At 33.2% G+C, this 26996-nt stretch overlaps 1 protein-coding gene and 2 non-coding genes across 3 annotated transcripts in view; 2 read left to right on the top strand and 1 right to left on the bottom strand.

The window, feature by feature from the left end:
- Positions 1-1039: 1039 nt before the first annotated feature.
- Smp_003900 (putative t-box transcription factor tbx20) overlaps positions 1040-26996 on the bottom strand; it is a gene marked incomplete at both ends in the record, with an annotated part of 44625 nt that continues 18668 nt past the window's right edge. The window contains 5 exons of the mRNA XM_018793086.1: positions 1040-2504; positions 15867-15943; positions 18505-18744; positions 21112-21385; positions 24127-24354. Of these exons, the coding sequence (XP_018647634.1) occupies positions 1040-2504; positions 15867-15943; positions 18505-18744; positions 21112-21385; positions 24127-24354 (2284 nt within the window). The remainder of the gene's footprint in view (positions 2505-15866; positions 15944-18504; positions 18745-21111; positions 21386-24126; positions 24355-26996) is intronic.
- Smp_tRNA_00846_Gln_TTG.1.1 lies at positions 13967-14033 on the top strand. Its single transcript has one exon. It is a non-coding gene (tRNA).
- Positions 14946-15024, top strand: Smp_tRNA_00858_Leu_AAG.1.1. Its single transcript has one exon. It is a non-coding gene (tRNA).

The raw sequence follows: 26996 nt of genomic DNA, 5'->3' as shown, positions 1-26996 counted from the left end.
TCAAACAAACAATACTAAATGAATTTAAACTTCACCCCATCGCACAAGCAAGTGGATATCAGGACTCAGTGGCCGAGTGGATAACGCGATGACGTTTGAAGCGAAAGATACTGGGTTGGAGTCCCAGAGTGAACATCAACTGTGAGATGCAGGTACATCCAGCTGACGAGTCATGAATAGGACGAAACTCACGTCAAATTGGATTACACTACTAGACACTATCCATCTCTCCTTATAATGCTTGTGAATTAAGGCTATATCGAGGAAGTCCGCACAGTATGCACATATACCAATTAGAGACTGACCAGTTGCAGTCCTAACACACCAATGGGAAGATTCAAACAAACAATACTAAATGAATCTAATACATTATAATTCATTATTTACATAAATATTAATTATAAAGAATTAAAAATGAAATAAATTACAAATGATTCATTTAAAAATGAATATTAATAATTTCTAGATCATTCAAAATTGAATTAGAGATTAATTCAAAATGATGTAATACAGTCATGATGGTATATATGAAGATTAAAAGTTGGACGATTTTGAAACTATGATTCAATTGTAAGATGTTTAATAATTGGAGTCATAATTACATTAGTAGCAGTGGTAATAGTAATAGTGGTAATAGTAGTAGTAGTGATAATAGTAGTAATAGTAGTAGTAATGGAAGTAGTAGTAACAGTGGTGGTGGTAGTAGTAGTGGTGGTAGTATTAGTAGTGGTAGTAGTAGTAGTAATAGTAATAGTCGTATTAGCAATAGTAGTAGTGGCAGTGGTATTAGTATTAGTAGTGGTGATAGTAGCAGTAATAGTAGTAGCAGTAATAATAATAATAATAATAATAATAGTGGTAATAGTAGTGTTAGTAGTAATAGTAGTAATAGTAGTAGTATATATATATGATTTTAAATAATCTGAATTATAGATAAGTTTTATACAAATTCATACATATCATTACATAATAATGTTTCACAAAATGAACTAACATGTAAAACTTGAAAAATAAAAAATAAAAAAAATTTTTCATTCAATTACGTAATCGATGTTATTGAATCTGTCGGTAATGTTTTAATTACTTCTTCTGTTTCATTAGAATTACATAGATTATTGATTAGGGGGTCATTATTATTATGATGATTTTTATTGATCCAATTATTATCAGAATTGATTAATTTCGATTTTTTTAAATTTTCCCAAATCATCGATTGTTGATAATTAGTAGTATCTATGGTAACTTGATCTGAAATATGATTATTATATTGAGTTAATTCTTTTAAATCTTTTGGATATAATGGATTATTTTCATTTATATTATATTCTTCTATATTCATTGTATTCCATTGAGATTTCCAAATTTGATTCAAGGTATTTAATAGATTTACATTAGTCCATTTTGTCCAATCTGTTATGAATGGTGTTGATTGTAAGGTTAATTCTTTATTATTATTATTACTACTATTATTATTATTACTATTATTATCATTATTATTGGTAGTAGTAGTAGTAGTAGTCGTAGTAACAGCAGAATAGTTGTCTATATCAGTTGACTTTAACAAATCACATTGGTTCTTATCACTATTCAATGAATCCAATGAAGTTCCATTTAAATGTAAAGCATTTGTTAATTGATTAATAAGTAGATGATTTATTGAATATGGAGGATCATTTCTATGATTGTTATCTTCATTTATTTTTAATAAATTATAATGATCTTGTAAAAGATTTAAATTGGAATGTGTATGATTTAGTTTCAATGGATAAAGATTATATAATAATGATGATGAGATTTGTGGTGATGATAATGATGATGTACATGACGACGACGATGATGACAATGTTGATGTTGATGATGTTGACGAAGATGGTTGTATTGAATATGAATTTGATATAGATGTCGATGGTTTGAAACTCTCTCCATTTTGATTATCTAAATTATTCATATTATACTCTTGTAAAATTTGATTAAAATATGTTGTAAAAGTGTTTTCAATAAATTTTTGACGCCATAATGATAATAATTTATTGGAATCACTTAATTGATTTTCATTATGTTGTGATGAAAGAAGATTTTCTCTAATTGGATCTAAAGAGTGTTGAAATGAATGATTTTGATTTTCTTGTTCATTTATTGTAGGAATTAATTGGGCTTCTTGATGAGTATAATGTGAGCTTATTGATTTAGAAGGATGTTGTATTGATGAAGGAAGTAGATTGGACATTGTTGGTACTGGTAATATTGATGTTTTAGTTGTTATTCTAGGTGTAAACATTGATCCAGTTGATATTTTACATAAATTAGAATCATTATTTATTGATCTATAATGATCTAGATCATGTAAAATATCTTTTTTAGACATTTGTTTACATTGATGATTTCCATTTAGACCAGCTACTTGTGTTGATGATGTTGGTGGTTGTAAACTAAATATATGTGGTATACCAGTAACCATTGAACCTCCTACAGCTTGTTGTGCTAATAATGTCTCCATAGATTCTCTGAAAGAAATATAAAAGAGTTCATGTGTAAGAGAGAAAGAAACAGAGATGAAATGGTTTAACTAGAATATATAATTTTAATGGATACTATCAACTTTTTTCATTATTGAATTCTTCGTTTTATCTTCAGGATCCAGTGGGTAACTTAACATATCCTTGATCATTGTAAGTAACTGATAGGCTGTTTTTTCTCAATTTCAATTTGATGCTAGTTCTCACTTGTTAAAAATACAAATATGCACATATGTAGAAACTGGTGTGTCTATATGAGTCGGACCTTTATCATACAGTCAGAAAGACATTACTCCATTTAAGTGAATCGAATGTGACTGATTTCCAACTGAAATTAGATATTTACCATGGATTGACACTTATCATATTGTTTAGATGCTCAAATTCGCAGTGTAACCATCATTCTAAATAGCTAGACTCTCTATAGACTTTGTTTTGATATAGGATAGTTCAAATGGATTGGCCTAAGTTTAGAGCTGAATGTATTAACACTAAACTTTTTGTCATAACGATCAGACAATATGAAATGGATTACTGTTTGGTACTCAGTTAGTTATAACTGGGTATATATTTTAGATTTAAAATCTACAATTATTCTTTAAAGTGTATGATGTTATTCGTTAAAATATAATGATAAAAGTTGACAATGATAATATAGAAGGGGTTTTTTGTGGAGATTTAGTATTTTCATAGTTGAAAGCGTGAGTCAATTGATTCGAATCTCGCGAGGCGAGGTCGTGGATGCGCACTGCTGAGGAGTCCCATAATAGGACGAAACGGCTTTCCAGTGCTTCCAGGTTTTCCCTGGAGGTCTAGCTTCAATTGACTCACGCTTTCAACTACGAAAATGATAATATAAACAATACTAGATTCAAATTATACATACATGAACCACATCATAAAATTTAGTTGATAAGATGGTGGTTGAACGTAGTCAACATTGTAACTTGGTCGATAAGATTCGATCTACACTAAGAAGGATATGACATACATAACATTGATCAACACCCAATGATCAATCAATTGTAAATTTTACTAGATAGATTTTTACAAATACATAAGAATACGATTATTATTAGTTTTCAAATATAATGGCAAATCCTATCATAATTACTATAGACATTCATTTACAATTTAAACATTCAACTTTACTGAAGATATAAACAAAAATAAAAGAGTGTGGGATCGTGGATGCGCACTGTTGAGGAGTCCCATAATAGGACGAAACGGCTTTCCAGTGCTTCCAGGTTTTCGATGGTGGTCTAGCTTCAATTGACCCATGATTTCAACTATGAAAATACTAAATTCTCCACAAAACCCCCTTTGACCAAAAATAAAAGATACAGAACCTTCAAAATTATAGATTTAGCTTATTTCGGGAATTTAAGTATTAGGTAAGATGTTCGTTCATAAAAATAATTATTTTCATGGTTGAGAGTGTGAGTCAATTGAAACTATACCACCAAGGAAAACCTGGAAGCCCTAGACGGCCGTTTTGTCCTATTGTGAGACTCCTCCACGCTTTCAACTATGAAAATACTATATCTCCACAAAACCCCTTCTGATTAAAAAAAATCATGTTTAATTATATTCGTCAGTGCTACTGGTTGTTATTCTTTCCCCTCTTTCAAGATTTGTATCGGAAGTTTCAGATTTTGTTGTTATCAGAAACACAAATAAGCGAATATCTTGGAAACCTTACTCGATTAAATACCTATGAATTTAGGTTGATAACGGTTTCATTTTTCTTTCGTAATTTCAAGCTACTTATGAGTAGATTAAATCGATTTTAAACATTTAATGGTCAGTCGAAATATTCACCAAGACTTAACTATTGAAAATCAGGAAACAATAAATAGCCATTTCATAAGTGTTACGAAACGCATCAGCAGCGAATATTTACAAAGCTGTAATAGATTGGATCTAGAACCCTCACGCTTCGTTTTTAGCATTTTACCTTCAGATCATTGAGTTAGAATTCAATGCTTCATATATTTTACAACTGAAGTTCTAGTCGGTTTATCAATAACGAAAAGTGACCTATTTTTTAGCCTTCTTAACGTGAATTATCGTCTTATGATTAGAATTATTAACAGTCTATATTTTCCAGACATCTTGAAAATGAAACGTGATATATCCATTCTCGTGGCCTATGCCATAAAAAACATTACTGTAGACCGTTTGTTTAGAATAGTACACTGACTTTAAACAACATATTTAACTTCTTAGCAAAATATGACTTTTGTTCATCATTTTTATTGCACAATATCAATAAAACTGCTTGTTTCGATCATCAAAGTTGAGCACTTTTAACTGTGGAAATTAGTCGACTGTTTATTGTTGAAATATTTATCTTTAGAAAATTGATCAATCTTTATGTACATTAATGATCAACTAGATTTAAAACGAACTCTTAAATTCCTGGTGAGTATCTGAGCCCAACCGAATCTAGTCCAGTATGGATTGAGTTGAATATCACTATGGGTACTAAATCATAGTTCAAGAATTAGAAACCAAATCAAAACAATTATATAACTGATTAATGGTCTGCACTGGTTATCCAACTAAACTCAATCTGTTTTTGATAAACTATCTTTGAATTAAGTAATTATCTATTTGACAATAAGCACAATGATATTTAACTATCGAGTTTCAACCGAGTGATTCGTATTCCCAGGATACACTTCACAACTGTTTCGCTCTAGTCTAAGACTTTTCAGCAGTGTGTATCCCTGACCCCACATGTGGGACTCGAACTAAGGATTTTCAGTCTCGCGTGTGAACGCCTAACCTATAGACCAATAACAACTTTTTTAGTTAGAATGTGATCTTTTCACTATAATCTGTTATTGAAATCAGGAGACATTGGCACTGGTATTTCGTCATAGTTAGAGACTACTTAATACTAGTAAATAATAACAATACTTTTATCATCAGCGGCTAGTTTCAGTATAGATTACATATAGTTCTGTTGTTTCTGATGATGATGATGATGATGAGATCATGACCTATTTGGAATCAGTCAAATCGGCGCCAAGATATTTAGGTAACAGTGAAATGGAACGATGATGATTAACTTAGAACAGTTCGTGATCTAAACTATCAAAACTATACAATCTCCACAAAACTCTACACTGATAATAAATCAATTTATTACATAAATTTATTATCATAAAATTAATAAGTATCTAACGAATTTATGAAGTTAAAAGTGATTGAACTAGAACAGAGTTATTCATCATTACGTGTGCTTTCTCTCATCCCAGTCAGAATTTGCACAAAAACTGGCACACAAATGCACACATAGTATAGTCATAAACAAAACTATGACTAATTAATGATAAAAAAAATATCAAATTTACCATGTAATAAAAAAGTCACAATTATTTGAAATAGAAAATTATTCTCCATCCATTCTAATATTCGTGATGTAATTATCAGAATGGGTTTTGTGGAGATTTTATTAATTTTATAGAGTTAAGATCATGAGTCGATTGAAGCTAGACCACCATGGAAAATCTGGAAGCACTGGATGACCGTTTCGATTCTCTCGAGGCGGGATCGTGGACGCGCACTGCTGAGGAGTCCCACAATAGTATGAAACGGCCGTCCAGTGCTTCCAGGTTTTCCATGGTGATCTAGCTTCAATTGACTCATGATCTCAATTCGTGATGTAAGTTAGTTAGTTAATTGGAAAAGAAAAAAAAATGATAGAGATAAATCGTTCATTAATAAATTATACTTAATCTATACGTTATATCCATCATAGACTGATCGCAGTCGGACAATCACTGGAAATCAAGAAGCAGTGCTCAGCTATTTCATCTTTGTATGGAACTCACTAACGATATGTACTCATGATCTCGTCAGAGATCAAACTCAGAAGCTTCAGGTTTCATAGTAGACACAATCATTAGAACCACTGGGTTGGAACTCAAAGATATAATTTCAACTTCAATCAGTTTACAGTATTTAGTATGACAACCATCCATTCATGTCAGGGATGAAAAATATCATTACGTAATTGTAGAATTTCTTGTCTGCCATTTGTATAGCTCTGGGAAAATTGTACAAGGATACAATAAAGTTCATCTGATGCTTATGCAATCAATATTTTATAACTACAGGCTGATGCTGAAATGTGTTCAACGTCATAATTTATCTCAAAAATTGATTTTAGTCAAACAGTCATTGAAAATCAAGAAAGCACTTGATAGCTTCTAAAAAAATTCCATACTAGGACGAAATAGTTGTTCGGTACTCCTTGGTTTTTAGTGGTTATTTAACTAATCCGTGGTGTAAACTATAAAAACCAATATTCTATCTGAAAGCGTGAGTCAATTGAAGCTAGACCACCAGGGAAAACCTGGAAGCAGTGACCAGTGGAGTTCAAACCACGTCTGTTGTGAGATAACAACTCACTGAAGACAATTAGTGAACGGTTGCTCAAACTTCATGAATTGGTAGGAGTTAAACATAAACACCATCGGATGCCGGCCCAGTGGTCTATCAGTTAAGTGCTCTGGCGCGAGACTTATAGGTCCTGGGTTCGAATCTCGCGAGTGCGGGATCGTGGATGCGCACTGCTGAGGAGTCCCATAATAGGACGAAACGGCTTTCCAGTGCTTCCAGGTTTTCCCTGATGGTCTAGCTTCAATTGACTCACGCTTTCAACTATGAAAAATACTGAAATCTCCACAAAACCCTTTCTGATAATATTCTATCTGTTAACAAAAAACTGCAACTATCTAGGAGAATAATGTTCGTCATATAAAACCATATTCATTGTCCTTTACTTTAGTCAAAGTTATAAACTGTAGGATAATGTGACTAGATACAAATACATATCTATATGTAATGTAAACAAACTTTCCCTACCTAACTTCATTTGAATTTCTTACAGTCACACAATAATTATAAAAAGTTGTATCAAACTATTCCGTTAACTAAATGTCATATTTACCAATTAAGTAGTAAAGAAGAGAAATAAACTACAGTTAACATCATTATCACCAACATAACCAATTTAACGTTTACATTTCATTGTAGATGTGGACAATGTAAACAAATACAGTTTGTCAATGAATGTATTCACACAAGTATTTACAATCACCGATGCAGGTGTATACACTTCAATCTGTACGTGTATTTATTGTCTATCAATGAATATGTCAACCACAAGTTTAAAAGAAAATTTTGTTGTTTAGCAACAAATAAAAGGAAGACATGGGAAGAGAGTATCTAACTGTGCTACTTTCCAAAAGTTGGAGACAATGCCATTAATATATTTTTTTACAAAAATTCGATTCTTCCACTCTCTTCCATGAATATAATCATTATACTGGTAAATGAAGATGAATAATAATGATGAAAAACAAATCAATTTCTATCACCCTACACCATCCTTCATTCTCTTTCTCTTCACATGGGCATGATTATACAAAAAAAATGTTCACTTGTTCATTAAGATTGAATAGAAATGTCATAAATTGTCGCCAAACTACTTCACTTTCCCATTTCTTTTACTCGTTGTCTGTGTGTCTGTGTGTGTGTGTGATATTCTACAGAATATAGTTATCATGAATTCTGTTAGTATATATCTATATATTGTCGCCTTTAATAATAATCTGATGAATAAAGATTTATAAATATAAACGATTCAACAACTTAAAAGTGACTTATAACCATAATGTTTTTCTTTTGATAGTGACAGTATAAAGAAAACAGAGAGAGAGAGAGAGACTACTGAATAACACAAACTTAAGATTGATATAAATGGAAAACAATTTTATAAACTAATGATAATGTGGGACATTTCAGCAGTGGGCATCCACTACCTCGCCTCGTGAGACTCAAACCTAGGACCTACCAGTCTCGCGACAGAGCACTTAATCGATAGACCACTGAGCCGACATCCATGGTGTTAATGTCTAACTTCAACCAATCCATGAAGTTGAGCAACCTTTCACCAATTATTTGTTTCACTGTTTATTAGGATTTCATAATTTTAACCCCCACCCCCTCTTCTTCTTTGTCACCCTTCTTATTTCTTTGATCTAAATATTGTCGACAATTTATTAACCATTAAGTTGTTGTTTATTCTCTCTATAACAATCCGTAACAATAACATCGATGGCATTTAAAATAAATGATATGTGTAGTTTTGATGTTGGTTTGTTCTCTGAGCTGGATGGTTTGGTCATGGAGCTTTCATCGTCCTTCTGAACGACATCATCAGCACAAACTTCGGGTAGAAGTAAAGTGTTTGAATTTCTCCACATGTGATATGTGTAGTTATTGATAAGGATAGAAAGAATGAACTAGAAACTAACTAGTTAACTAACTGATAAATCATGGCAAGCAAAGATGGATAGTGGCTAGCAGTAGAATCCAGTTTGACGCGCGTTCCGTCCCATTTAGGTCTCGTCAGATGGATGTACCTTCATCTCACAGTTGATGTTCACTATGGTACTCGAACCCAGTACCTTCGCTTCAAACGCCATCGCGTTATCTACTCGGCCACTGAGTCCTGATAGCCACTTGCTTGTGCGATGGCGTGAAGTTTAAATTCATTTAGTATTGTTTGTTTGAATCTTCGTTTATGTATCTATTACTGTACGTAATTTCAAAGGTTATTACTAACTGAAGTGATAAACAAATCAGTTATGTTTGTATTTACTGTCATTAGTATTGTGATTGTTTTTATTTTTTGGCGTGACATGTAGGAAAATATCGATAAACAATGAAATAGTCGCTACTTGTGTATGAATATACAAAAAATGTTTATATTTGTAAAGTATACTATTTGATTGGAATTGTATTCAAGGAATTAAATTATGGTATTCTTATTATTTTCATAGTTGAAAGCATGAGTTAATTGAAGCTAGACCACCAGGGAAAACCTGGAAGCAGTGACCAATGGAGTTCAAACCACGTCTGTTATGAGATAGGAACTCATTGAAGACGGTTGCTCAACTTCGTGGATCAGTTGAAGTTAGACATTAACACCGTTGGATGCCGGCTAAGTGGTCTAGAGGATAAGTGTTCACGCTTTCAACTATGAAAATATTGAAATCTCCACAAAAACCTCTTCTGATTCTTATTATTGCTATACAAAAAAGCTGTGATTTTCTTGTGTATGTGTGGACTAAATAAGAGCATAGAATTATAGATGCTCTGAGGGAAGATACGATGCCGAAAAGTGTTGAATGAATTCAGTTCAATAAGAAAAGTAATAATGATGAAGTTTTTTTTCAGATGCGAAAATAATCTGATCTGTGTTACTAACCATTCATTTTTTATTATTTTTATTTGAACAGATAAATATTGGTACAAAGGAGCACCAGATATATATGCGCCACACAAATCTCATTGCATTCCTTTGAGGGGCTTGGATACTGCCCAGGTGCCCAAACCGGAAGGGGCACACCCGGAGCCTTTAACCTAAAGATCTGATCCACAAGACAGTGGAGCATTGTGAGGAGATACAGTCCCATGGTAGCCGGTGACCAACAATTGATTCATACGCCATTTGTTCCTTCAGGATACTGGAGCCCATGTACGCCATTGGTTTGGAATGAGGGTTTTCCAACTCCACTAGGTGAACTTTCCATATCCACCAACCCGGTTAAAGCGCCGGACATTCGCTGTTCATCCTCTCAATTTCGTAAACAACAGTAATGCCACTGTGAGAAGGCAGTGAGTAGGACTTCCTTGACAGAGGCTATATACGCGTGGCCATGTGAGAGCATTTGGAAAGGGAGAGCGTACTGTCCCCACTCTCGGCCGTACCAGGACATTTGGGGGCTACCTAATGTTGTTATCAAATTATTGCATCATAATAAGTCACTTATTATTACGGTAAAAATGTATGTACTCAATGTGTTACAAAGAATTTTGAAGCATTTTCAAAAAAAATTATCAACAGGACTGATGTAACAATTTAACAATACACTTAACTGAACAGCATTGGGAGAGTAATTTATATCATGGATGGAAATAGAACCGAATCACTTTTACAAAAAAGGGCGGTGGACTTTTGATTTTAATGTTAAGAGGATAAACCATGAATGATGTTTTATAGGACTAAAATATTATTATTAGCTTATAACTGAGTGGCTAAGTGATTGTGACACAAGTTTGAATTCCATAGAAAGCATCATTTCCTTGAATGTTACAAGTACACATTCTTGATAAGTGGCAGAAGGCACGAAACTTAGATTCAAAGTTTATTGCTAATCATCAAACATCAAAATATAATGCGTACGATATCTTGTCACTTAAACTATGACCGCATTGAAACTTGATCAATAAAAATCAGTCATCACTAAGGACAAGACAAATATGACGTTTGTTAGCACTCAATGTAGACTTTCTATTCCATAATTTAGATCAATGATGACAGAACCCATTGCAGTTACTTTATCCAACAAAAGTAACTGAAACAAAAGGAGCAAACTGAGAAGTGATGAGTAATAAAACAAGCAAGTCGAACATACAAAATGTTCATCTGTGTATAACAATACACATTTTTTAATGTTATTGAGTTCTCTGAGCTGGATAGTTTAATTTCAGAAGTTTAGTGATCTTTCTGGATAACAGAAGTAGCGTTTACTTTATATAGATGTCTATAACAATAACCAAAGCTCTGTGATTAAATCATTGAGCTGAAAGAACTGAACAAAAGCAAAACCATCCACCTGAGCTTCAAATTTTATCGAAAGTAAATCCACTGTAGGTTTCAACTACTAAAGTTTGTTTTGTTTTTAAATGCTCATTTCACTGTAGATGGGAATCGTACATATGACTATTCAAGTAAACATTCCTATCGTATCACTTTCATGTCATGAACTCAGTCAGTCAGCTACAACGTAGGACCAGGCACATATATGCATCAGTCCAAGTTGCCATACCTCGTTAGCACAACAAGATCAACACCGGATTCATAGAAGTAATTAATTTAGTGGTGGTAGTATATAAAGAAAGGTTGTATATAAGGATATAGTATAGGAAGGAAGAAAGTTATGAAGCAATTTTAATCTCAAGGTTTAGAGGAAGATAAAGAGTGTATGCACCTACGCCATTGTGATCGACTCTGAGCCATGTTACCCAAAGTTTTCAACCATTGGTTACGATAGTCACGTGGACCCCAACCAAGTAGTCTGCATCTACCAACATGGCTCAGACTAGAAGTTAGTGACTTCAAGCACTGATGCCACGTTTTGGTTTGGCCGCCCCTAACTCTCTTCCAGCCATCCCCAACACTAGTCAACATTGCGCGTCGTGGTAATCGGTGTTCAGGCATACGTAACACGTGGCCCAACCATCTCAGTCGATGAAGATTCATGACCTCATCAATTGATTTACCATCATTCCCTAATACCCTGCGTCTAACCTCACTATTACTTACCCGGTTATCCCAGCAGATGCTGGCAATATTTCTAAAACATCTGTGATCAAATACTAGTAACTTACGAGTATCTTCTACTCTTAATGGCCATGTTTCGCAGCCGTAAAGTAGAACAGAACGAACTGCTGTGCAGTATACTCGTCCCCTAATTGATAGACGGATAACTCGTCTTCACCATAGGTGACGTAAGTTGGCAAAAGCCAAACGAGCTTTCTGAATCCGTGCTGAGATTTCGTCAGACACCAACCCATTAGGGCTGATCAGACTTCCAAGATAAGTGAAGTTGTCGACGCGTTCGACTACTTCACTTCCTATTCTTAGTTCAGGTGTTGACGCAGGCCAGTCCTGGAGTAACAATTTACATTTGGATGGGGAGAAACGCATCCCAAACATCCTGGCATTATTACTGAGTTCCAACAGAAGACTCTGCATTTTGTCAGTGTCTTCACCAAACAGGACTATGTCATCTGCGTATTCTAAGTCGATAAGTGAACCTCCTGGTAGAAGATCAATTCCTGAAAATTCAGTCGACGAGAGTGTTATTTCTAGCAACAGGTCTATAATGAAGTTAAACTCAAATAAAAAACAGACGGAGTATTCATAAGAACAAGTAGTTTCAGATTATTTAATGGTTAATCACTGAGAAGTAATTAATTTCATGTTTGCCTGATCTTCAGTGATGACCAAATTCTGTCGATTCAATTGTAATCTTGTCTCTAATCTGAAGCGACTCGATATCCTATACATTATATTCTGACACAAAGTAGTTAGAATTAGTCTACAGACGGCCTTGAACCTAAGTTGCATACTAGTTGACACTTGTCAACAAAGTGTAGCTGAAGCCTTGAGAGAACTGACGCTTCTTGTTGCATTCAAACCCATGCCATTCATTTTTTGCAATCTGAGACGCCACCATTGAACTATTCAATTTGCGCACGAATTCCTGTATGATTGAAATATTTACATTGGTTCGTCACTGGGTTAGTAATGAACGTCATGTTTAGCTCATCTTTAGTATTGATCTTATGCTATCATCCGAGTTACAGTAAGACGTTTTACTCAAGTGACTACTCGACATTGCATGTACGGCGTTATGGTATTAACTGGTTGCCAACTATTTATCTGATTTCAATCAGTTGAGTATAAATCATCAATTTTTAATTTACCACTAGCAACATTCTACACACACACACACACAAACAACAAGAGACAACTACAACACCTATTTACCATGTGTTAATAAACCTAGAAAAAAGGCTACAAATAAACAAAACCTTTACATCTCATAATTATCAATAACTAATTAGCACATTTTAATGTTATGCCACGTGTATTAAACATTGGAACTAGTTAAATGATAAAATAGAATTAAATCATTTAGTAACACAAATCTAAAACTGAGGCATGTTTAACTTGATACTTGAGAATAACATCAAACATTAGAATACGCACATATGAAATCATAATTTCACTTATATACACGTACAAAAATAGAAACAATGTAAATTTGTAATCTGTTTTTCTTTTAAAATAATACAACTATAACTACGTGATCTGCTTCTGACTTTATATTAGAGAAGAAGATAGGTAAATGGATAGATAGATAGGTAGGTAGATGGATAGATAGGTAGATAGATAGATAGATAGATTGATTGATTGATTGATAGATAGATAGATAGATAGATGGATAGATTGATTGGTTGAATCTTCATAAACTGTGATGGATAGATAGATAGATAGATAGATAAGTTAGTATGATAATTTGCGTACTTTGAATACTATAACCACTAAAATACGGAAGGAATTGAATGAATTTCTTTTATTTTTTGATATAGAGAATTCTTTATATGTCGAAAATAAGTAATAGGAAATGAGATAAAATTCACTTAGTATTGTTTGTTTGAATATTCCCATTGACGTTTAAAACTGCAACTGGTCAGTCTGTAATTGGCATATGTGCATACTGTGCGTATTGCCTCGATATAGCCTTATTTCACAAGCATTGTAAACAAAGATGGACAAGTAGATGGCTATCAGGACTCAGTAGCTGAGTGGATAACGCAATGGCGTTTGAAGCGAAAGGTACTGGGTTCGAGTCCCAGAGTGAACATCAACTCTGAGATGCAGGTACATCCAGCTGACGAGTTCCGAATAGGACGAAACGCGCATCCTGGATTTCACACTAATGAGATAAAATGTTACATTTTTAGAAGAAATATGGTTTATTATACTGATCAAGACAAGTTCATCATTAATTATATAGATGATTTCGATGTATATTGTTGAGATTTCACTTTCATCCTTTTCATTTATTATTATTTGCTTAAGCTTATATAACAATTTAACTTTTTACTTTCATAAGAAATGATTATTCATATCAAATCTTACATTTATTATCTTTTTGTAAAGCAATCATGTATGTTGTATGGTACTATTATGACTAACTGATTTTCGCTTCAAGACTTAAAGTTCTTGAGTTAAATATCTGGTATTATCAAAAGTGCAGGCTGCTGATGAGGTCCCTACTAGGATGAAACTGCTATCGATTATTTCTTGGTTTTCAATAGATGTATAAAATCAGTCAGTGATGCCAGCTACGAATTGATATTACTTATAGAAATACCTACGACTTTTAAATCAAACATGAAACATGGAACAATTGTCGTAAGTTTTCAGGTTTTCACTAGTTCTCATAACTAATACACTGGGTGATTTTCGGTTATCCGATTCTTAATATCTTTGTAAATCTATTATAATCAGCCATCCATCACGTTAATTTTCCAATTCTAGATAGTTACTAACCCGCTTGCTCTGTATTTTCTACATCTATCTTCAACTGACCATATATACTGCTGATAATACATGTCACTATAAGTTTTCAGTCACTGTTTTTCACCACTTATTGATATGTAATCTTTTAAATAGAATAAGGATGTAAACAGTTGATAAGAACCCATGAATTAAAAATGAATTCGTATTATAATTGATGATAGTAGACTTTTTTTTAGTATGCAATGTAGGTGGAGTGGCCGAGCGGTCTAAGGCGCTGGTTTAAGGCACCAGTCTGAAAGGGCATGGGTTTGAATCCCACCTCCATTATAATCTGAGTCCATTGTTCTTCTTAGTTTATTCAAAGTCGTAAAAGGGGTCAATTGTATTATAATCTACAATCAACATTTTGCTCATGATGAATACTACACCATAATTTTAAACTTTTCAATTTTGTAATAAATAGCTAATAAGACATTATGGTCAAGTCCACCATTTCTGAACCATTATATTTTCTAGAACATCATCTCTTTCTGAATTGGTCCTATTGTATGCTTAATAATAATGATAATAATTCAATTAACTAAGTCCAATTACAAAACTTCACCTCATTAATGAAATATAAGTGAATAATAAGTAGAATTTCAAAGAAGGTAAGATGGTTCTTATGTGGGTTTTAAGCTTTCAAAGTATGTTCAGCTCATTATAGAAAGTATTCAGTGACTGAGATAGCGAATAATATTTGAAAATATTGACATTATAATGCAATTTAAAGGACTTTTAAGATAATAAGCTGTAATCTAATGATATATGTAGCCAGATATTAAATCGAGCATGTATATATATATATAATTATCAGAAGGGGGTCTTGTGGAGATTTTAGTAATTTTATATAGTTGAGATCATAAGTCAATTGGAAGCTAGACCACCATGGAAAACCTGGAAGCGCACTGCTGAGGAGTCCCACAATAGGACGAAACGGCCTTTCAGTGCTTCTAGGTTTTCCATGGTGGTCTAGCTCCAATTGACTTATGATCTCAACTATATAAAATATATATATATATAATTGTCTATATTGGTGATGAGTTAATAGAAGTGCTAAGAGTATATCAACGTTATTACACTCTGAAAAATGTATATGAACATATCCATACATATATACAATAACTAACCTTTCAAATTCTGTAAGACGTGAAGAATCACGAAATCCTTTAGCAAATGGATTACAGTCAATTTTCAGTTTTGTTATCTTAAAAAATTGGAAGAGAAAAAAAGACGCACTAATTAACTGAACTTTAAAAAGTTTGTAAATAACATTTATGGTTGATGTTCATCAAGAAAGTATATCATGTTACATCATACTTCTCTCTTTAGGGCATCGCTTGAAATGATCTTGAATCTGCATACTACTTATTGGCCAATGAGTAAATCAATCATTTTTTAATCAAGTAACGGAATTCAGATTATATATCTAGTGAGTTTTCAAGATTTATAAACTATGTTTTCCACACTAAAATCAATTATTTTTCCATACAGAAAATCATTCATTCAAGATCGGTTTGTATCCGAGTTCATTTAAAGGGTTAAAAATCGTTTTATGGATGAGATAATGACAAGGAGGCTATTCATATGAATATCCTGAGGTTTCTGACGCAATTTGTACCATATATAACCCTGTATATAATTCCTCTATTAATAACGACGCGGTTTGATGATAAAAGTATAGCATAGGGGTAAGAATAAACGATTCTCAGAATGATAGTATGATGTTGAAACCACTTTACAGCCAATCAACAGAGAGTCTTTATGACTCAAAAGTAATCCTCAACAGAATTAACGAATTCGATTAAGATCTGTTTTAGGAAGTACATTTGTTCTTCAAGGTTCATTACCAATTTTCTTATCTTAATTTTGTACATCTATCTCGATGTATCTTCATCAATCTATGCGCAAATTTATTCACATACTAAGAGTTTCTTCCTGAAACTTTTTAATAACCATGAATAGTTTTGAAGAAAATTCATCATAATCTGAAAAGTTCCTAATAATTTGTTCCCCGGAGAGTTATAGAGATGAGGTTACATCAGAACCACTATCGTTGCTATATTTATATTCCTAATACTGATAGGTGGAAAAATAGTGACCTGTTTTAACATTCTTACTTCATTTAGTCACTTAATATTCGGTAAACAACTTGCAAAGTAATTTCACTGAAATCACGGACCGATCTAAGTCAGACAACCAGTGAAAACCTGGATGCACTGGATAGCCGTTTCAGAATTCTAGTGAGAAGCTGTAACCAGTAGAGCTAAATCGTATCGGTTATGAAGCACTTTCCCACTGAAGACAATCGAATATAGTGACTCAATGTCGAGAATTGATTGAAGTTAAACACTGATATTGTCGAATCCCGACTCAGTAGTTTGGAAGTCAAGCGTTCACACACGATCGAAAGTGCCGGGTTGTAGATATGCACTGTTGAGGAGTCCCGTACAGGGACAAATTTGGCTGATCATCGCTTCCATTTTTTCAATGATGGTCTAACTTAGATCGATTCATGATTTCGGTGAGATCAAAAAGTCCCCACAACCTTTTACTGAATGAAAAATGATTTTTTGTGAGTTTCTCATAAAAAGGTAGACTGAAACAAGAACTGACTTGTTCAACTGTTATGTAAAACCCATATATCAAATGTGGCAACTCGATATTTTTCACACTATCATTTTATGTTAAATGATAACTAAAATAATTTCTTTTTAAGATTTATAATGTTTTAAACACTATACACTGGTAATTTCACTTGGTATTGTTTACTTATTTGAAGCGAATGGTACTGGGTCCGAGTCCCGGAGTAGACGTCTAACTGATGAGTCCCGAATAAGACGAAACTCGCGTCCTGGATTCCGCTGATAGCCACCATCCATCTGTGCTTATAAAACTATACAAACGTATTTCTACAATACATTTTACGTGGTGATATAAAAATATTGTTTTCTCATAGCTATTCATGAAATAAATACTTGTTAGTATTTAAAATTTCTCAAAATAAGTCGTTATTTTGATTCTGATTGATTCAGTCATGGTTCAGTCAAAGTATTAAGCGTATATTAGTCGTTCTTTTTTAAAGTTTTCTTATGATTAGTATAATTTGTATATGATATTCATTATTGATTGATGTTAGTTAAGTTATAGTTATAAACCAAGAAGTTATTCTAACATCCATCTTTGCTTATAATGCTTGTGAATTAAGGCTATATCGAGACAATACGCACAATATGCACATATGGCTAATAAAAGACTGACGAGTTGCAGTCCTAACACATCAATGAGAAGATTCAAACAAACAATACTAAGTGAATTTTATTCTAACATAATTCAAGAGGTTGACTTTAAATTTTATCATCAAGTTATCAACCATTAAAATTGTAATTTGTAATTTAGTGATCCCTATATTAAAATAGTTACTTTTGTATAGGTACCCCTAGTAATATCCCAGTCTTCATACAAATTGAATGATAAAGTATGGTGCATATATATTCAGTTTCACCTTGTACCAATATATTTATATATTTAAATAATAATAATAACAATAATAATGATAATAATTTTCATAGTTGAAATCATGAATCAATTGAAGCTAGACCACCCTGGAAGACCTGGAAGCACTGAACGGCCGTTTCATCCTATTGTGGGACTCCTCAGCAGTACACATTCACAAAATAAACTCCTTCTGATGATGATAATAATAATGTATTAGGATAAGTTTAAGTTTAAAACCAAAAAAGTATTATGATTATTATTATAACTTACTAATTGATTTTGATAAGCCGTAACAGCAATGAAAATAGTTTCAGGAAATGTAAATGTTTTAATATTATCATTTGGTAATATATCTAATGATTTAGGTAATGATGTTGATGTTAATAATGAATTCATAATAAATTGATTATTATTATTAAATTGATTATTATTATTATTATCATTATAATTAGTTGCTAACTGAATTAAATGTACTCTTGGTTGATATTTATGCATTGAATTTAATATAATCTAAAAAGAAAAAATATATTAAAAGAATAATATAAAGAAGAAAAAGAAAAAAAAGTTATCTTATTGATGAATACTTTAAAAAGAATATCTATGTTTATAAGAAGAAAGTTAATAGGGTAGTTGTGCCCCCAAATACTCTTTTATGGTCGAGAGTGGGGAGAGTTCGCCCTCTCTCTTGAAATGCTCTCACATGGCCACGCGTATATAGCCTATGCCAGGGAAGTCCTACTCACTACCTTCTCACAGCATTATTGTTGTTTACGAAATCGAGAGGATAAAAAGCGAATGTCCGGCGCTTTAACCGGGTTGGTGGATATGGAAAGTTCACCTAGTGGAGTTGGAAAACCCTCATTCCAGACCAATGGTGCACATGGGCTGGCTCCAGTATCCTAAGGGAACAAATGGCGTATGAATCAATCATTGGTCACCAGCAACCATGTGACTTCATCTCCTTACGATGCTCCACTGCCTTGTGGATCAGATCTTTAGGTCAAAGGCTCCTTGTGTGGCTCCCTAAGAAAACCACCTGCTTCAGTTTGGGGACCCGGGCAGTATCACAGCCCTCTTATAAATCAAATGAGATTTGTGTGGCGCATATATATCTGGTGCCCTATTGTACCAATATTTATATGATTAAATGATTAAATAAATAAATAAATAAATTTGGTGTTGTTTGCTTGTATCTTTCTAATGATGTTTAAGATTTGCAATTGATCAGTCTCCTCTTAATTCATGTGCATTCTGTGCGGATTGCCTCGATATTGCTTAAAAAGATTGTGACTTAAGGTAATATCAAGGCAGTCCGCACAGGATGTACATATGCCAACAAGAAAGTGATCAATTACAGTTCTAAATAACAATGGGAAGATACAAGTAAACAACACCAATTGAATTTAAACTTCACTCCATTTCACAAACAAGTGGCTATCAGAACTGAATAGCTAAGTGAACACTGTCCTACATGATTATCTAAAAATGGAATGCAAATCGATCTAAAACTCAACTAAAGTCACATCTGAATCGTAGTTCAATATCTTCTACAATGTAAAAAAAGTGGCTTAAAAGAGGTTTAGATAATGAATTTGTGTTCAACTGGGTTTATAGCAATTCATTGTTTTAAACTCGATCCTTTTATACAAAATAGTCATGTTCAATCCCCTATTCTCCCATCGTCTTATCACCTCTTCGAATTTCACATTTTTCTTCTCCTTTGTCAAAGTAAATAGTTATCATTTGCTTTTTATTCTATGGATTATTAATTCTTATTACTTCCAGAAACTCTAGTTCTTGATCACTTTTGATTACTTTTCTAGATTATGCAACACTACTTGTAGTTATCATTGACAGTAGTTTGTATATTATATCTAAAAATCAGTAATTTTTAGATATACTATGGTTAGACAGATACGAAATATCAAGAAGATTTAAAGTCTTAGTACTAACTGCTTTAGCATCTTTCAAAACTACGTACTTCATACATCATACCTATTGTATTCGTTAATGTTTAAACTGATCCATTTCATTTGATTGACTGGTATGATTTATTCTATATATTTTATCTTCTTCGCTACGGTCACTACTATTATTTTTCTCCTAGTGTCAGTTTATCAAAACCAGTGCTGTCATTTAAGCATACCATACTTGATGGATAAAATTTGATCAGAACTAAGAAGAACTTTGACATATATAACATTGGTCACTACCCAGTGGTCAATCAATTGTAAATACATCTCCATCTTACAGGAGATTAGTTACTGCCCGTATAGCTCAGTAACAACATCTGTGGCCCCAAGATTTCAGGTACACTTTACTGAAGGGTGGTAAATAGCCTGAAACCTAGGTCGAGTGGGGTTTCCTGTCGATTATTTCAAATCACCATCTTCAAAATATCAAAATCCGATCATCTATCTCATTTCGAATGAACTTAGTTTTCTTAAAACTAAATGTCATAATTGTATGTGACCAAAATATCGATTGCATAGAATAAAAGAACTAATCTGTTATAGTCTTGAGTAATCTTGAAATTACGGGCAATTGGGATATTCTTCTAATATGAAACTGAATCTATGCAAGCTCCATATACTGCTCCATATACATATTACGCCGAGAAATGAAGACAGACATGAGAAGAATGAACAAAAGTTGGATAGAACTAGAAGGGAAGGCCCAGGACAAAGTGGGTTGGAGAATGCTGTTCGGCGGCCTATGCTTCATTGGGAGTAACAGGCGTAAGTAAGTAAGTAATGAGTAACAAGATGTTGTCATTCACACTCTGTTAAACAGAATGGAACAATTCTGTAGATACTGTGCTTGACAACAACCTTAGAATATTAGAATAACAAAATTAAAAAAGATTTCATAACTTACATAACCTTGTCTATCTAATACATTATTAGTTAATTTTAATTTTTCAAATGATACTGTTTGTCTCATTAATTGTTCACCAGTAAATGGTGAATCTGGATGTACATAATGTCTTAAACGTAATTCTGGATCTGCTTTACCAGCTACTAACCAACTTGATCTATGATATGCATAACGATATCGTTTACAATCAACTGGTATAATATCCATTAATACTAAATATTTCGCTTCAGATTCTAATCCACTGAATGATGCACGAATTACAGGGAACATTCGTCTGTAAATTAATTTTTTTCAAAAAAAAAAGAACAAATAAAGGTTTTAAAATGGAATCATTAATTTATATTTCTAATTAAGTATTATCAGAAGGGGTTTTGTGAAGATTTCAGTATTTTCATAGTTGAAAGCATGAGTCAATTGAAGCTAGATCACCATGGAAAACCTGGAAGCATTGGACGGTCATCTCGTCCTATTGTGGGACTCTTCAGCAGTTCGCATCCACGACCTCGCCTTGCGAGATTCGAACCCAGGACCTATCAGTCTCGCGCCAGAGCACTTAACCGATAGACCACTGAGCCGGCATCCAACGGTGTTAATGTCTAACTTCAACCAATCCACGAAGTTTGAGCAACCGTTCACCAATTGTCTTCAATGAGTTGTTATCTCACAACAGACCTGGTTTGAACTTCACTGGTCACTGCTTCTCACTAGAACTCCAGGACATATATCTCTTGAAGTCAGTCACTAGTGAGCATATGATTATTATTATCAGAAGGGGTTTTGTGGAGATTTCAGTATTTTCATAGTGCATGCGCGCTGCTGAGGAGTCCCATATTATAGTTTATTATTCCCAGTATTATTCTATCTTCACATGTTAATACAATTTATTCAAAAGATGCTTCTAATGTAAAGTATGTATACTTGCTTTGTTTTAATGATCAATACCATGGTTTTAAGTTGTAAGTAGTTGAGGTGAATCCGTAAAATAAGGGAATTCATGTTATTCTAAGTAAAGATGGACGATGGCTAACAGCAGAATCCATGACGCGCGTTTTGTCCCATATGAGACTCGTCAGCTGGGTATAGCCACATCCCAGAGTTGATGTTCACTCTGTGACTCGAACCTAGTACCGTTTAATTCAAACGCTATCGCGTTATCCACTTAGCTTCTGCGTCCTGTGTTCCACTGTTAGTCACCATCCATCTTTGCCTATAATGCTTATGACTTAAGGCAATATCTAGGAAATCCACACAGAATGTACATATGCCAATAAGAGACTGGTCAATTGCATTCCTAAACATTATTGGGAAGATTCAAATAAACAGTACAAAATGAATCATGTTATTCTACTATGATATTTGTTCTTTGTACAGGTATTTCCATTAGGGAAAAATTATTCTAAAATAGTCCTGTTAATAAATAATCATAATGACGGTAGCTTCATTTACAAGTCGTTAGTTGATATGATCTGTTTATTAACGATTATCAAAATTTACAGAAGTTAACAATAATATATTGTAATCTAACTAGACTCAGAAGTAATTCTGTCATTCAACTAAGATTGCTTTCATAAATTCAATGGTTATTGACAGTCTATTAAATGATACAAAAATAATTTTCATCAGACTGTCACGAGTTATGACTGGTAGTATTCAACCAAGTTGTGAATAGAAACTGCACTACAAAGGATACTAAATCACGGTCACATTGTATCTCAAACTTAACAAACTTATTAATATCAGAAGGGGTTTTTTGTGGAGATTTAGTAATTTCATAGTTGAAAGCGTGAGTCGATTGAAGCTAGATCACCATGGAAAACCTGGAAGCACTGGACGGTCGTTTCGTCCTGTTGTGGGTCTCCTCAGCAGTGCGCATCCACGATCCCGCCTCGCGAGATTCGAATCCAGGACCTACCAGTTTCGCGCCAGAGCAGTGATTCCAGGTTTTCCATGGTGATCTAGCTTCAATTGACTCACGCTTTCAACTATGAAAACTTAATACTTTAGAAGATTGAAGTCATGCCTGTTATGAATCGTAAAAACCTTGAATCAGATATTTACCAGTGTTCACAATGAACATTGTTGTACAACTTCAAAACACATGAATGGAAATAACCATCTAGTGCTGTCTGTTTTCCAGAAGTTTCCTAGTTGGAGTAAATCTATGATGAAAACATTCAATGATATGTAGGTTATTCTTATTTCATCAATTTTATGCTACATACTTGAGAGTAAATTAGTATGTTAAACGGTTTACCATATTTACTTTAAAATAGATAACAGACATTCAAGTGTATTGGATACAGTCTGTCGACCTTGATTAATTAAAATCTAATCTGTATTGGCAAATACATAGTCTAGATATAAAATACGATCGATACTAACCCATACTTTCATTGTAGCTTGATCAAGTAAACAAACTCAATAATAAACTTAAGTAGAATTCCTTTTTGTATTGGTTGTTTGAATCTTCCCGTTGACGTTAAGGTTCACAATTGACCAGTCCCTTATTGATATATGTGCATCTTGTGCAGATCTAATCGATATCTCTCTAAGTCACATGCATTACAAGCAGAGACAGATAGTAGCCAGCAGTATCGAGGCGATCCGCACAGGATGCACATTTTTTCAATAAGGGTCTAGTCAATTCCAGTCCTTAACATCAACGGGAAGATTGAAACAGCCAATACAAAAGGAACTAAACTTCACCCCATTGCATAAGCTAGTGGCTATCATAACTCAGTAGCTAAGTGAATAACGTAATGGCGTTTGAAGCGAAACGCACTAGGTTCGATTCACAGAGTGAACATCAACTCTGGAATGCAGGTACATTCAGCTGACGAGTTACAAATAGAGTGAGACGTGCATCCTGGATCCCACTGCTAGCCACCATCCATCTCTATTTATAAAACTTAAGTGCAGTAATAAACCATTATTCAGGAGATTTAACAGTTTCACGCATTCATAATAAAAAGAATCATGATCAAATAACAATAATAGTAATAATTCCTGACTCACCGGCCAGATTTTGTAATGATCATTTCAGTGCCTAATTCATTGAATTTCTCCCATAACTCTTTAGTTTCTAAACGACATTTAATTTGTGCAAGTTTATCATTTCCTAGCATTTTTAATTTTTGTGTTCTTTGTTGTTTACCATCATCTGACCATTTCATTGTAAATTGAGTATTAAACAAAAGTGATTCCTCTGATCTGGATGTATTGCTAGGTTGATTTAAACAATTACTGTTATGAATAAATAAAAAGATTAATAGAAAGTAAAAATTAAGATGAATTGTTAAGTAAATATGTAAAGAATAGTCATTCTATATATGTAGGTAATATTCATCGCAGATTGATTTCATTTAGAGTATCATAAAAGACTAGGGAACACTTAGAAACTGCTTCTTCTCAGTATAGGACACATCGGTAATGAGTACCCGTGACCCCAACAGAGACTGAACTATTTCTCTGCTAACTTGTTGGAATTCTACCAGTCATAATTTAGCGATAGAACTTCATTAAAATCATTTCATCCGCTACATTTAATTACAATAACCTATGCTATGTGAATTTGTGGTGAACAAGAATTTAGTTTGATATTCAAATCATAACTTCATTGAGAAATGAGTGATCTGAGAAACTCTTATGATACAACCACTCATCTGTTAGATGATACATAATCATCTTCATTATTCTGATCTATTATCATTGAATCTCATTTCATTTGAACTAGTCTATCAATAATTTGATCCCATGAATAGTTAGTTATCTATTAGTATAGGGTTATAGTTATCTGTCGATCACAACATATCATCTATCGACAGAGATTCTTTCTTAACATTTCAAGACTCAAAACATTCATATTAACAAACTTTAAAACTGCTTTCCATAGCAGATATATATATAGAGAGAGATTAAGCATTGTCACAAGTACGTACATCTATTTTGTTATGTGACTCATACCAAGTACGTATAAATGTATCTATCTGTAATCCATGACTTAAATATGAAAGTTAGTAGAGTTAATTAATCGCTTAAAACGAAATACTTTATGTGAGGCTACAAACTGGAGCCATTGAATATGATTTAAGTGATTCAACTATTTCACTACAAGTACCTATTTGGAATCACAAAATTGGAATTGAACGTGCTAAGTCTAACTAAAATTTGTTTTAGCAACTACTGACTAATGAATATGAAATTAGTTTAGCTTGGGTTTTTGATACTTAGCTATGTAAATTAGATTAAGGAAAAAGTAATGTATCAAATTTTGATGACATAACTGTTGTTTACTCTTGTCAATCAGTGATTAAACTCACTCCAAAAAAGGTTCAGATTAGCATATGAAAGAACATGAATACCATTTTTAACTGTTAATTATAAGTTAATATTCATTAAGTAAACATTGGTAGGTTGAAAATTGACTTCATGAATTCTCAGTTGTTCAGTTCATAGACGAATCACTGAGTGAATTATGTTAAAATTAGGTGTAGGTTATTAGATGGAAGTGATAAATCAGTTGATAAGGCTATGCACCCTTATTGACTGAAATAGCTGAAATATGTTAAACGTGCTAGATGATATGAAATTAAGATGAAAAGTGGTTATAGATGATGATAATGGTAATGATATGAATGGTAACTTTGAGGACTATTTATGGACCAATATGATATGTATATTGTTAAGTAACTAAAGTATCCATATTTGTGTCCCTCTTATTATAAGCTTTATTTTGACCTATAAACTATTATTATACGATTTACCATTCTTGAGTTATCTCTAGTCTATTAATTACTGTTTCCCCTATTCACAGCCACATTTGGCCAAATCTTGTACAAATGTTGTTTTTTATTTTATGGTACGATGTGGTCTGGATGATTGGTATATAAACCCAGTATGTTTGAGAATAATGATTCATATTTCAGAGGCTGTTATTAGTGTTCTGGACTTAACTGGTTGGGCTAGGCAGATAGCAGGACTGATAAGTACTCAAAACTGCTCATACGGCTTTTGTGTATCACTGGGTGATCGATAAATTCACTGCTCTCTAATTGGCAGGAATCATCACGTTCATATATTAAACAGGGCACGTGCACACTCAATCGATATAACAATATTGAAATATGACTACATGTTTATAAAAGTATCGACTATTAAAGTGAACCGTTTTAAGAGGTACTATCTTCTTTATTGCCATACATTGAATACTCCTTACAAATTCCTATAACAGAGATGACAACTGAAATAGCTAGAAATCTGTAGCAGTGATTCATATATATATGAACATTTGTCAAGATTTTAATAAGCAATTTGACAAAACCTGGGAACTAAGTGTTTATACGAGTTGTTTTTTTCTCTTGAAGAATTCAGAATCAGTTTACCAAATGAGATGTTACAGTTCTTTCCATTTCAATCGCTGAGATTATTTTAAATATATACTAATACGCATAGGACTCAGTAGTTAAATGGATAACGTGATGACATTTGAAGCGAACAGTACTGAGTTCGAGTCCCGGAGTGAACATCAACTCTGGGATGGTGGTACATTCAGCTGACGAGTCCTAAAGAGGACGAAACGTTGGTCTTGGATTCCAATGCTACCCACCATCCATATAAATACGTGTAATATATTTTCTTTTTCAGAAGGAGTTTGGTGGAGATTTTAGTAATTTTATAGAGTTGAGATCATGAGTCAATTGAAGCTCGACCACCATCGAAAACCTTGAAGCACTGGACGGACGTTTTGTCCCATTATGGGACTCCTCTTTTGTCGAATTTTTCATTATCATTGATTTTACTATTATCATTTTAAATCTTTTGCTTCAAAATTTATTAACTCTCTTTCTCCCTCTCTCTCTTTCGTTATTCTAACGTAAAGTGTGTTA

This window comes from Schistosoma mansoni, chromosome 1, assembly GCF_000237925.1.
Source record: "Schistosoma mansoni strain Puerto Rico chromosome 1, complete genome".
Taxonomy (NCBI): Eukaryota; Metazoa; Platyhelminthes; class Trematoda; order Strigeidida; family Schistosomatidae; genus Schistosoma; species Schistosoma mansoni.
Note: the sequence above shows the minus strand (reverse complement) of the source record. Positions and strands in the feature narration are given on the sequence as shown.